Source organism: Paroedura picta, chromosome 3 (assembly GCF_049243985.1).
Source record: "Paroedura picta isolate Pp20150507F chromosome 3, Ppicta_v3.0, whole genome shotgun sequence".
Classification (NCBI taxonomy): domain Eukaryota; kingdom Metazoa; phylum Chordata; class Lepidosauria; order Squamata; family Gekkonidae; genus Paroedura; species Paroedura picta.
The window spans coordinates 44,184,559-44,198,726 of record NC_135371.1 but is presented as its reverse complement, the minus strand read 5'-3'; the positions used below and the strand labels follow the sequence as shown (position 1 = coordinate 44,198,726).

Genomic DNA, 14,168 nt, shown 5'->3' with positions numbered 1-14,168 from the left:
ATTCAATGTAATAGGACTTTAAGACCTTTGTGAGACTCTGGAGAATTGCTGTCAGTTATAGGCTGTTTCCACATCAGATTGCAAAAAGACACCTGTTGCAGAAGCAGAAATGTGTGGGAATGACATCCATACATCCCATCTTCATGTTGCTGTTTGCTGACCTCATCTTCACTCCATTCCAGTCTGTTGCACTGTCTCTCCCTAGTGCTGAACCAACCCTTTTCCTCTTTCCAGCTGATGGGAAGTTACATTGCAGCTTAACAGAGAACAGAAAAAAGGCCTAAAGCAGTGGTTCTCAACCTTCCTAATGATGTGACCCGTTAATACAGTTCCTCATGTTGTGGTGACCCCCAACCATAAAATTATGAAAGCTTTCTTTCACAGAAACCGAAACTGACCCATGCCATGAAGATCCATTGTTTATGATAGTATAGAAATTGCTTTTTTGCCAGTGTTTCTCAGTTCAGTTCTGCCTCTTGTCGCACCATGCTGATCTTGCTCTTTTCCACTGCTCCAGACAGATGAATGCTCTATCGTGATTGACCCCGCAAGGCTGTTGTGTAGGTGGCACTCCCCGGCCAAGCTGCTTGCCCTGCTGCAACCCCTGTGAAAGGGTCATTCAACCCCCAAGGGTTCCTGACCCCAGGTTGAGAACCACTGGTCTAAAGGTTAAAAAGGGGGAATGCAGAGCTTATGTCCTCAGCTTTGAGAACAGAGCTAGCGCTACGCGCTCCACAGAAAAACTGCAGGAGAAGAATCTACATGTTCCTCTGCAGCCAGTCTACATTTCCTCATTTGAAATTTTCCTTTAACTTTGTTTAAAGGAGAAAGCCACAGAAACCCTGGAGTCATGTTTGGAAGTAGTACAATATTGTGTAGAGTTTTCACAAAACTGCAGGAACATGCTGCATTAATGGCGGGAAAAATTTCCATATGGAATCAGCCAAATAATATGCTAGAGGAATGGTCTGATTTAACATGTCAACATAATATGTTCATATACATATTATAATTGGGAAAGTAAAACAAAATCACCTTCTGATAAAGCTCAATTTATCCAGTTTTCTTTGATAATATTATTATATGGTTCTATATTTTGAATATTCATTGTATGATGTAATTTTGAAAACAATCCTTTTGGAAGTTTTGAAATTGTCATGTTCTATATATTATTATAAATAACTTTCTATATATAATGATAATGATGGTGAAGTTTTACTAGCATTGCACCATAGCGGTTTATCTAGTTGCTCATTACAATTTCATTATTCAAATAGCTATTACTTCTATTTGATTACGTACCTCAAACATATAATCATACACCAACCCTCTGTCTTCAAATGGAATTTCCCATTTACCCACAACTGCTGGAATTGGATAGTCTTCCAACCTTCCTGCTAGAATATCCCTCACAAAGCCATCAAACAGATTCCGGCTATCACTGTCACAGGTTCCACCAATGGACCAAACCAAAGAGAAGGCAAAACAAGCCTTCCATTTTAAAGAGAGAGAGAGAGAAAGAGAGAGAGAGTAACAGCCGTTATCAATCCTTCTATATATATACATACATTGCTGTTGAATGCACAATTATGCCAGTTATGGAGTCATGCTAAATTTTATTTTTAAATTCTTTGAAATGTTTACTTATAACTGTTTTCAAATGTCTACCTATTTTTCCTCATTCACTCTCATTAAGCTAGCATTAAACCACAGAATTTTCCAAGAGTAGCATAACAATTAAAATATATAGGTAACATCAGACAAACCATAATCCATCTGCGGATGTTTTTATTGTTAGGATCGTTTTGCACGACATCACAAATCAACATTTCAAAAAGCCGAGTAAGAGATACCACAGTATTGCTGTTGCTGGTGGGAACCAGTTCCTGTCAGAGGGGAGGATAAAAAATGCAATGTGTGAATGACAGGTAACAGAGGTACATATTTCAGAAATATTTTGTTTACACATTTTTACTTGTAAAAAGCAGTAATCTACAATTCATAATTATACTATAATCAAGCCGCCAATGGTCCAAACATTCTGCAATATAGAATGTTGTTTGCTTTATTTTCTGACCTAGTGAAGATAATCTCCTTAATGTTTTGTATCACCCATTATCAATTTTTCAAAGACAGTTTTTTCCTCTCAGCCAACTTTTTAAATAATTTGTCCTTTCGTTTTTGAAATTATCTGGTAATCTATTATTATTGTTGTTGTTGTTGTTATTATTATTATTTGATTTATTTCCCACCACTCCTTAACAGGCTCGTGGCGAGTAACAACAGTCTTAAAAAACTATTAAAAACTCCCATTAAAAGACTTAACTCCCAACATGGCAGAAAAATATCCCACCCCTACTGCCGAGGCTATGGAAAACGGAGTGGAGCGATGTACGCTTCAACCCCCCAGGTATTAGCCAGGGTATATGCTTTCCTTCTTCCTTGATAGTTTGCCATTCTTTTATTTTTCCTTGTTTGTCTCGTTTCCTTCTCCAATTTACATCACAATAAGCATTAGTTAAGGAAGTCAACAGTGAAATTGATGGATTTAATCTTTCTGTGTATTTAAACTGTGTCCTTAATAAACTATTAAGCCAGTTTGGTGTAGTGATTAGGAGTGCGGACTTCTAATCTGGCGAGCCGGGTTCAATTCTGCACTCCCCCACATGCAGCCAGCTGGGTGACCTTGGGCTCGCCACGGCACTGATAAAGCTGTTCTGACCGAGCAGTGATATCAGGGCTCTCTCAGCCTCAACCACTTCACAGGGTGTCTGTTGTGGGGAGTGGAAAGGGAAGGCGAATGTAAGCCACTGAGCCCCCTTCGGGTAGAGAAAAGTGGCATATAAGAACCAACTCTTTGTATGTCCAGGAATACTTCTAATGCACAAGGTATCCTCTGATCTTATTTGTCATGCTAAAAGGTTCTAGCAAGGACATGTTCAGTTCATTTAGTCACTTGACTCAGGTGGGCAAAAAACTATAACTGACCTAGGAAATTGAAGACAGGAGACTAGCTTGGAGTGTGAAGAGTTAAGGGCCTATATATATATGAACAGCTTGACAACAACATAGAAGAATGTTTGAGTTGAGGCCTGCATTCTTACAATAGTAAGATTTTGCCATCTAATTCAACATTTTACTGTATTAAATAGTTAAGCTAGTATTTCTTGTTTTCCGAGCTGTTTGATTTTGTTTGTTTGTTTATTTATTTACCGGCCTCCCCTGAAGTTCAGGGTGGTTTACATGGAACTGGAATAAAAACAGTACAGATAACATGATAAATTGAACAGTAGTGAAAGAATAACAGGAGAACAGTAACATAATGAAATGAACATAGTGAGAACATCTAATTTTAACTGTAACATACCGATGGCCCCGTAGCATGGACATGTTGGTGGTGGTTCTCCTGGGAGGGTGGCTCAGGGGCCAATGGGAAGTGATTGAATTCAGGCCAACCTCAACCAAAAATCTGGTGGAAGAGCTCCCTTTTGCAGGTCCTATGGAACTATTTAAGCTCCGCTAGGGCTCTGAACTCCTCCAGGAGCTTGTTCCACTAGGTAGGGGCTAGGATGGAGAAAGCTCTGGCTCTGGTTCAGGTCAAGCAAGCTTCCCTGGGGCCAGGGATCCCTAGGCAGTTGGTAGCAGCAGAGCGTAAGGCTCTCTGAGGGGTGTAGGCAGAGTGGTGATCCCTTAGGTACACTGGGTCCAGACCGCAATTGGCCTTAAAGGTGATTCCTAGAAACTTAAGCCTGATCCGGAATTCAACTGGAAGTCAGTGCAGTTGTTGCAGGATGGGCTGAATGTAGGACCTCCATGGTGTTGCTGTGAGGACCCTGGCTGCAACGTTCTGGATCAGTTGCAGTTTCCAGATCAAGGTTAAGGGCAGGCCTGCGTAGAGTGAGTTACAGAAGTCTAGTCTAGAGGTGACTGTCACATGGGCCAAGTAGGGAGCTAGTAGTTTGGCTTGGTGAAGGTGATAGAATGCCAGCTGTGCGACTTGGGTGACCTGAACCTCCATAGAGGTTTCCTGACCAGCCACAGGACCTCCATCTTTGAAGGGTTGAGCTTCAGAGCACTCTGCTTGAGCCATCTTGTCACTGCTTTCAACTGGATAATGCTTCTGGGGGATAGTCAGGGCAGCTGTCCATCAGGAGGATGAGCTGGGTGTCATCAGCATATTGATGACAATGCAGCCCAAACCTCCTCACCAGTTGAGCAAGAGGGCACATAAAGATGTTGAATAAGACTGGAGAGAGAACTGCTCCCTGAGGGACTCCACATGCAAGCTGGTGACAGCTTGAGGAATCTTTCCTATTGCTACCCTCTGTCCATGATCCTGGAGAAAGAAGAGCAGCCACTGAAGGGCAGTCCCTCTGATCCTGACATCGGCAAGGCAGTGAACTAAAAAGCTCATGGTCAACTGTGTCAAACACTGCGGAGAGGTCTAACAGTATGAGCAGCGCCAACCTGGCCCCGTCTAACTGGTGATGGAGGTCATCCGTCAGTACGACTAGCATTGTCTCTACCCTATGCCCAGGCTGGAAACCTGACTGGGATTGGTCTAGGACTGAAGCTTCTTCCAAGAATGCTGATAGTTGGACCTCAACAGATCAACTGGCTAAACTGATATTCCTAAAATGTATTTAGAATCATAGAATCATAGAGTTGGATGGGGCCATACAGGCCATCTAGTCCAACCCCCTGCTCACCGCAGGATCAGTCCAAAGCATCCTAAAGCATCCAAGAAAAGTGTGTATCCAACCTTTGCTTGAAGACTGCCAGTCAGGGGGAGTTCACCACCTCCTTAGGCAGCCTATTCCACTGCTGAATGTTACGCATGGCAGGATCCCTGCCTTATGTCTTGGCACACTGTACTCCTTAACCAATAGCGCAGCGCGACAGTCTAGACTTGGGAGCAAGCTAGACACAGGACAGACCAAGTCACTCTGGCAGAGCAATGTCAGAGCAGACTCCATCATGAGAACCAGGACAAGCCCAGGCTTGTTCTCAGCTACAGGTTTGAAAATCCAGGTGCCTCCATGCCCTACTCTCGACCCCCACCCCACTGTACTACTGATAGAGTGATTTGGTTCTAGCCAGTATGCCCCAGGGACCCTGGACATATCTCTTTGTCTCTTGACTTAAGCCTGTCTGCCAGGGGAATCTCTTCCTCGAACACGTACAGCTAGCCCCATTGACACCCTGTAGCCATCCGGCTTAAGCCCATTAACTCTTTGTCTAGAGCCATTAACACCCATCTCCTGTCCTGGCAAGGACATTTCCCAATGCAGTGACCCTGGGAAGACCCCATCATATGCACACCGCATGTCCACTCACATGCACACTGCATGTCCACCAACATGCACCCCTCCTGTCCAATCACCTACACCGCCCACGCCCCAGTCCTAGGTCCCCTCCCCTTTGGGACCCCATAAAAATAGTGGCCCGAGACCGCCACTTTGAGTGTCTTCCAACCCGGGACCTCCCACGCTGGTTCGTGCTTCTTCCTCTGACCCACCACTCCTCGGACAGGTAACTATCAAGCCTTCCGCTCTTCCTCCCCTTCTCTATATGACTGGTCGTAGGTGTGTTAGCTATTTGTGTGTCTTTTTGTTATTTTCCTTTCAATAAAAGCTTATATTACTATTTTACCATTTACATCTATGTTTGCCTCGAGTTCCTACGGGTGTAATCAACCCTGGTATATATAGGCATTTCGATCCATAAATGCTAAGTTACCCCCCCCCCTCTCTCTGCATTTGGGCTAATCTTTCCCACAAGCTCAAAGATACGTGTTTTTAGGACACGTGTCCACTCAATTTGGGTAACATGAACTACTCTGACTGAGAAAAATGTTTTCCTGATATCTAGCCTATATGCTTTAGGATGCTTAGGGCTAATCCTGCGTTGAGCAGGGGGTTGGACTAGATGGCCTGTATGGCCCCTTCCAACTCTATGATTCTAAGATTCTATCGTTGTACTTGTAGTTTAAACCCATTACTGCGTGTCCTCTCCTCTGCAGCCAACAGAAACAGCATCCTGTCCTCCTCCAAGTGACAACCTTTCAAATACTTAAAGAGGGCTATCATGTCACCTCTCAACCTCCTTTTCTCCAGGCTGAACATTCCCAAGTCCCTCAACCTATCTTCATATGGCTTGGTCCCTTGGCCCCAGATCATCTTTGTCGCTCTCCTCTGTACTCTGTATTTGAATAAACTATAAGTTTGTTCCTTGTGCACACTTGCCCTGGGAAACCATGGGGCTCAGGTCTGGACTTCTTGACACCACCACAATAATATCAGTAGTTTATATACAAACTTTGCAACAGATACAGTGAAGACACTGTTTTGTGGAGAAAGTGGCGCAAACTACCTTGCATTTTTTTTGGCGAAGTCTTAATGTTGGTGGTGCTAACCAAGTAAAAAGTCCTTGCAGAAGTTCTTGATACTCCTTTTGGGCCAGGGGTTCTGGAAGCGTATTCAACCAAGATGTTACAAGTGGCATCCAACCAAGTTGTAAGGGTTCTAAATATATCATGCCACAACGACTGACTGTAGCTGGCTACAGAAGAAAAATAAAGATATTTTTGAAATCTCATAATATTTCCTACTTGAGTCAATTATTTTAATTAAGTTTTAACTTACCGAAGCCTGAGACAGATCCATTGCTTCAAAGATGAGACTCATCTGTGCTGACATTTGAATGATTTCTCCACTCATCAAACAAAGCTTAAAGAAATCATTTTTATCATAAATAAAAATAACATCACACATTTGTTGTACTATCTCTATTTATTCAGTAAATAAAAGTAGGAGAACTGAATATCAAACCTACACTACTAGAAACCAGTTCCTGGCTCCCATAATGGTTAGACCTAGAGGCTTCTGACAAGGAGGCATAGGATAATTATTATATAACACATAATCTCATATTCTAATAGTCAAGTAACCAAACCTTTGGTTACCTAAATCCGGTGACTAGATCTGTGAAATGGCAAGGAAGAACTTTCTAAAAACCTGAAAAGGATCTCAGATTTGCAACAACAACAACACCAAAAGTGAAATCTAAAACAAATACACTGGGGAGTTTAACCGTCCACCCCAAAAATGATAAAAGAAGTGCTTGCAGCATAAGAAAAAAAAAGATTCCCTCAGTGGCTGTTGCTGGGCAGCCACAGTATTCCAAGTTTGGTTCTGTTAGTAAAAGGCAGAGGGAGGATGCAGTTTCTTTTCCATTCCTATTTTGGCTTCTAAGGGAGGAATTATTGCAACCGGATTTTATAAGAGTCGCCTGCCTTAGTTTGAGAAATTCCTGGAGAAAATCCTTGTGGTGGAAATTGAGGAGGGCATGGTTTGGGGAAGGGAGAGGCCTCATCTGGATACAATGCCATGGAGTGCCTCCTCCAAAGCAGCCATTTTCTCCAGGTGGACAGACTGCTGGTGTCCGGAGTTCAGTTGTAATCCTGGTGCATCTTCAGGATCCACCATAAGGTTGTAAATCCTAGAACTAGCAGAATTCTCTAGTTGACTTGATTCCACCTGACTTGCATTACTCAGCTAGGCCTGGCTGGTTGCTACTGGTCAACATCAGTATGTGATGCAGATAAAATACAGGGTGGTGAATAGCTGAGGAGGGAATGGGACAGAGAACTGAAGCAACACAAGTGGACCACAATTTTCCTACAGACTGCTGGGAGAGGAAGCTTAAGAAAGAGGAGCAGATAAAGGTAGGCTGGAAGGAGATAGGGTAGCCAACACCAGGCTAGGAGATTCCTGGAGGTTGGGCAGTGGAGCCTAGGGAAAATGGGTTTGAGGAGGGGAAGGAACTCAGTAGGTTATAGTGCAATAAACTCCACTATCAAAAGCAGCTGTTTCTTTCAGGTGCCCTAGAGCTGTCCACCTCCAGGTGGGGGCTGGAGATCACCAGAATTATAGATGACAGAAATCAGATCCCCTAGATAAAATGGCTGCTTTGGGGAGTAGAGTCTAAGCCATTATACCCACCTGAGGTTACCTCCCTCCCAAACCTTGCCCTCCCAAGACTTCACCCTCCAAATCTTCAGGAATATCCCAATAGGGAGCTGGCAACCCTAACAGAAACTATAGTTGTAATTCCAGGAAATCTCCAAGTCGCACCTGGAGGTTGGCAAGTATAAGAGAGAAGGGAGCAGGGAAAAGGATGGAGGGAGGAAAGCTATAGGGACTTTCAGGAAGGGGAAAAAAGAAATAGAGGCAAAGGGGGGAAATTAGATGCCTTTTGAAAGTCCTTGCAGGTTCCCACTTGTCTGTTACTAATTCCGAGGGCCATTCCGCACAGATTCTTTGTAGCAGGAGTGTGGCAAATTGAAATTGCTACAAAAATGTTGTAGACAATATGCCACACTCCTGAAACCGATCCGCAAAAAGCGCTTCGTTGTAGTGCTTTCAGGGAAATCCCAAAAAGTGGATTCACCCTCCGGAAAGCGCTACACTCTTGCAACCAATCTGCAACACTAGTGGAAAAGTTCTGTGCATTACCATTGTTGCGGTTTCTGCAAAGCCCCTCCCCCTGGCTCTCTCCTCTGATCTTCTGGCGAAGCGATCGCCATTTTTTTTCTCGGAGCGAGCAGATATCAACGCACCGGCGAGCCTTCGTTAACCCAGCGGGGCTTCCCCGGCTGCAGTCCCTCCCCAGAGCTGTTTTAAGTCACCAAGCACCACACAGCCCCGTTTGCTGGTTTATTTTCCCTTTATTTTTCACTTTATTTTCAGCTGAAAATTGCGCCTGTGCGGGGGGGGGGGGGGGGGTATTTTTTTTTCACTTGGGGGGAGCGTGGCAACGATGAAACGGCAGCTCAAACGCCACCTGCTAGCCAGATTGGTCTCTCCGTTGCAACAAATCAGCACAGATTCGTTGCAACGCGTGTTTTTTTTTTTTAAACCTGCCTTAAAGGGAAAGGGGCTTTTCGGGAGCATGATAACGGCCGCCAATTGGCTGCTTGTTTGATTGACGGCCAGGGGCGGGACAAAGCTCAGCAATATCGCTTCCTGGCTAGCGATTTTTGCTGAGACCGGAAACCTGTGGGAAACGATAGAAACGCAACTGGATTCCACTACAAAGGCAGGTATGCATAATGACGAATTCCACTATTTAAAATGCCGTTTTTCGTTCCATAACCAATTTGCAACATAGATCCTGGTGCGGAATGGCCCCCAGTTTTTATCAATCATGACATGTTGAGAATCCAGTTATCCACCATCTTGAACACAGGGACAATGAAACTATAGTGATTTTATTTGTAACCACTTTAAGTCATCTGCAAGAGGGAAATCTGTGACAACTCATGCATGATACCTACTGTTCTTCCCTCCACCTAATCATTCCCTTATCCTACTGGCTATTGCCTCCCCAACTCATCTGCTGCCACTCTCTGTTGTCTGTCTCATTTGCTATCATTGTGTTATGGTCCAAAGTCCCAAACCTAATCTCCAAGAAGTGCCATGACATGCATTGCAGGTGCCACAGAAACCTGGCTAAATTCCTACTAAGATTTTTTTTACATCTGTGGTAGTGAGGATATCATGACAAAGCTACAAAGAGAGTTTTAGTCCTTTCCTTTTTAATTATTTAGTTTTTATGCAAAGACAGTTTCCCCCCCCCCAAATTTAGAAAGCCCTAAATGATAGCTGCAGTAAACATGTGCCCATTAGGCAGAGATTCACATAGCATTACCTTTTTGTTGTCATCCAACACAGTGTTCATGCTTTCTATCCACAGGGTATCAATAGGACCATCAAAAACAACCCACTTACGGTCAGGTGTGTCAGCTAAAGCAAATTCGCGAAAAGTGTTGGCAACAATGCCATCTGTCCACTAAAACGAAGCAGAAAAAGATTTTCATTTTTCATCAAACATTCAATGAGATTTTTTCCTTCAGACCTTTTGAAGTGATCACCTGTTCTAGTTGCTGGAATAGGTAAAAGCATTTCAAAAAATAGTTACCCAAAATAGGTAAAACATCTTATTTTTAAAAATTCCAGACATATGCTTCCTGCAAGTTACAAGTTACTGTGACCTTGAATTTACTGACCTTATGACCAGGAGTACCTTCAATATAAAAATGACTTTGAATGGTCCTGATGCATCACAAAAATGAAGAGGGACTATTTAATGGATTGTCGTTATTTCATGTGAAATCTTTTTAGACTCAGGTCAGAACTGATGTATTTTATGTCACTGACTATATGTTGGGTATTATATTTATCTGTACCACTGAGAAAGCCCATTAGGCCAAAATGTATCTTCTTTTAACAAAAAATATTTACTATGTAATATGAATTAAAGGAGAAGCTGCAAAAAAAAAAAAGCCCTGTTGTTCCCTCCCTTTCCCCTAGCTTGCTTTTTGAGTTGGAAGAGGGCTGTGGGAGGTTGGCTGCTTGTTTTAATGCTGGTTCCACGTCTACCCCCCCCCCGCAAGCCCCCAACCTAGCTTGTGCTTAACATCTCATTTAATCAGACCCCCTGCAGAAAATAGGATGCTAGATAGGACAGATGTTTGTTTTGTTCCACCAGGGCTTTTGAGCAGGAAATATAGGAAATGTCGGGGACCCGCTTGCTAACTGAAAAAACAGGGTGCCCCTTTGAAGAAAACGTCACGCCAGGCCTGGTGAACGATACAACAGGAACAAGCTTTATTTCAGCAACGTGGAGTCCGCTGGTATGGAGTAAGAGCTTCCACCGAACTCCAGGTGGAAGCTCCCTTTTATACAAAACCCACCTCCTTAGGCTGTATTGCCCCACCCAGTACTTGCGGAGGGAACATGCTGATACAATCATGACTCATGCACATATGCGAGGTTTTCCGGGGTTCCTGATGGCCCATTTTCCTGGAACAAAGGGCCATCTCCGGGCCCTTGTCAAAAGGTGGAGGGGGACATTGAGGTTCTTTAGCGGCCATTGCCACCTCAACGATCGGGTGGGGCGCCCAGCTGCCGGCTTGCCTATGATCACCATGCCCTACCTCCGTGATCGCGGGCGCCTCTGATGGCGGGGTTCGGTCCGGTTCCCAAGCCACCAAGGACCGAACCACGACATTCTGCCCCCCCAAAGGTCCATTCTCCAACCCCCCGGGACGGCCAGGATACCGCTTGTGGAAACGTTCAGTGAGTCGGGGCGCAAGGACGTCCGCTGCCCAGACCCATTCCCGGTCCCCCAAAGCGAAGTCCTTCCATTCCACGAGGTACTGCAACTTCCCCCTGTGGAGTCTAGAGTCCAGGATATCCGCCACCTCGTGGTGCTCCCCCCCCGGCAGGACCTCGGGCGCTGGCGGGGAAAACACGGGGTGCCAAACGTCACCGTCCGGAGTTTTTTTTAGAAGGCTCACGTGAAAGACGGGATGGATGTGCCGGAGGTTCTTGGGGAGCTTGAGCTTGACCGAAACCTCGTTGATCGGGGCCAAGACCTCGAAAGGCCCCAAAAACCGAGGGCCTAGCTTCTTGCTGGGCAAATTCAACCGTAGGTTCCGGGTGGAAAGGTAAACTCGATCCCCCGGTCGGATTTCTTCAGCTGGTCGTCTCTTCCGGTCGGCGTCCTCTTTCTGCGCTGCCTTGACTTTGTGGAGCTGCTCCTGCAGCGACTTCCAGCAGCTCCCGGCACGCTTCCCCCACTCGCGAAGGTCGGCCGATTCCCGGGCGGGGACCTCTCCAAGCTCCGGGAAGTGTCTCAGGTCTGTCCCGTAGACGACGGCAAAAGGCGACATCTCCGTGCTGCTGTGGTCTGCGTTCTTGTACGCGAACTCGGCCAGGGGGAGCAGGGGCACCCAGGTGTCTTGATGATAGGAACCGAAACACCGCAAGTACTGCTCCAGTACTTGATTAACCCGCTCGGTCTGCCCGTCCGTCTGGGGGTGGTAAGCGGAGCTCAGCCCTTGCTCGATGTCTAACAGGCGCAGGAAAGCTTGCCAAAACCGGGACACGAATTGTGAGCCCCGATCGGAAATCACCTTGTCCGGCAGCCCGTGCAGTCGGAACACGTGATCCAGGAACATCCGAGCCAACTGTGAAGCACTGGGGACACTGGCGCAAGGAATGAAATGGGCCTGTTTGGAAAATAGATCTACCACCACCCAGATCACCGTTTTCCCCTTGCTGGGAGGCAAGTCTGTTATAAAGTCCATGGAGATCACTGACCACGGCCGGGTCGGGACCTCGAGCGGGTGCAGCAGACCTTTCGGCTTGCCAACCCCCGGCTTGCAGGTCAGGCAGACAGGACAACCACTGACGTAAGCTTTTGTGTCCCGCCGCAGACTGGGCCACCAAAACCGCCGCCGGGCCAACTTCCAGGATTTTACGAAACCGAAGTGCCCGGCGGTCTTAGCATCGTGGCAGAGGCTGAGGGCTTCCCGTCGTAGCCCTTCCGGGACGTAAACAGCCTCCCCCCTCCGCCAGAGACCGGAGTCCAAAATCAAAGAGTCCCGGAGCTCAGCCAGCTCCTCGTCTGTCCCGTAGGCTGCCACTAGGCGGTCTCGGAGCGGGGCGGTCGCCGGGTCGGGCTCCCATTCCTCCCTGGCCCGACGCCTAGTGACGACCCCCCGTCCCAGCTGCTCCTCACCAAACACGGACCTGGTGCAGGGAGCGTACCCCTCCCCATAATGCGGCAGACGGGAGAGGGCGTCCGCGAGGAAATTCTCTTTGCCGGGGATGTGACCAAGCTTGAAATTGTACCGCGAAAAGAACTCCGCCCACCTCATCTGCTTGGCGTTCAGGGATCGCGGTTGCCGGAGCGCCTCCAGATTCTTGTGATCTGTCCAGACCTCGAACGGCTCCTCTGTTTCCTCCAGCCAATGCCGCCATTCGGTGAGGGCGAACTTAATCGCAAACGCCTCCTTCTCCCAGGTAGACCAGTTCCGCTCCGTTTCGGCGAATTTTCGTGAGAGGTAGGCCGCCGGCCTCAGCTGTCCCGCCTTGTCTCGCTGCAGGAGAACCGCCCCGGCTGCTGCGTCGCTGGCGTCGACTTGTACCACCATCGGCTGGGTTGGGTCGACGTGCAGTAGCGTGGGCTCAGACGCGAAAGCTTGCTTGAGGGCCAGGAACGCTGCCTCCGATTTCTCATTCCAGCCGAGCGCTGCGCTGGGCCGCGTGGCGCGAGGACCTCTCCCCTTGGTACCTAGCAAGTCCGTGAGGGGAGCCACTACGGAGGAGTATCTGGGGATGAAGCCTCTAAAAAAGTTAGCAAACCCCAGGAAGCTTTGTAGCTGTTTCCGGGTGCGGGGCCTTTCCCAGGCCAGCACCGCCTGCACCTTCTCGGGGTCCATAGCTATGCCCTGGGCTGAGATGCGGTAGCCCAAATAGTCCAGGGAGGGACGGTGGAATTCGCACTTAGCCAGCTTCACGTATAGGTGGTTTGCCAGCAGGCGCTTTAACACCTCCCTCACCAGGGTCACGTGCTCTTGGGGATCTTGGCTGTAGATCAGGACGTCATCCAAATAAACAACCACCCCCTGAAACAGAAGGTCCTGCAACACCTCATTAATTAGACTCATGAAAACCCCAGGTGCCCCGCTTAAACCGAACGGCATCACTTTAAATTCGAATTGTCCCAATTGACAGTTAAACGCTGTTTTCCACTCATCCCCCTCCCGGATGCGTACCCGGTAGTACGCCTCCCTTAGGTCCAGCTTAGTGAACAGAGTCCCTTTGCCCAGCCGGGCCAGCAAATCCGGGATCAGCGGGAGGGGGTAAGCGTTCCCCGCTGCGATGGCGTTGAGGCCCCGGTAGTCCTGGCACAGCCGTCGGGACCCATCCTTTTTCCGGACGAACAAGACTGGAGCTCCCATGGGACTGGAAGCGGGCCGGATGAAACCTCGGGCCAGATTTTTACCCAAAAACTCCCGGAGGTCCTTGAGCTCACCCTCACTCATCTTGTAGATGCGCCCTTTGGGTAGTACCGCCCCCTCTGGGATGTTGATAGCGCAGTCCGTGCGGCGGTGTGGGGGTAGCTCGTCCGCTTCCCGCTCGCTGAAAACGGCTGCGAGGTCTCGGTACTCTGGCGGGACCTCGGGCTCTGGTATCTCCTGCTGCGCCGCCGCCGCTCCCCTGGGACGCGCCGCCGTCCTCTTGTGGCTGGAATTCTCGTGGGGGACCCGATCCCGTGCACCCACCGTCAAGTCGAACTTCAGGGTCCCCGCCCGC

The 14,168-nt window shown here is 47.6% G+C and overlaps 1 protein-coding gene across 7 annotated transcripts in view; it reads right to left on the bottom strand.

Annotated features, from left to right (window-relative positions):
* Positions 1 to 14,168, bottom strand: part of DNAH12 (dynein axonemal heavy chain 12) — a 164,965-nt gene that overhangs the window by 77,096 nt on the left and 73,701 nt on the right. For 6 of the 7 annotated variants that reach the window (XM_077325482.1, XM_077325484.1, XM_077325485.1 and 3 more), the window contains 5 exons: positions 9,712 to 9,852; positions 6,645 to 6,728; positions 6,373 to 6,561; positions 1,767 to 1,886; positions 1,303 to 1,491 (listed from right to left, as the gene is read on the bottom strand). In XM_077325482.1, the coding sequence (XP_077181597.1) occupies positions 1,303 to 1,491; positions 1,767 to 1,886; positions 6,373 to 6,561; positions 6,645 to 6,728; positions 9,712 to 9,852 (723 nt within the window). Of the gene's footprint in view, positions 1 to 1,302; positions 1,492 to 1,766; positions 1,887 to 6,372; positions 6,562 to 6,644; positions 6,729 to 9,711; positions 9,853 to 14,168 lie in introns of those variants that run through there. The other variant, XR_013229011.1, reaches the window with a different exon arrangement.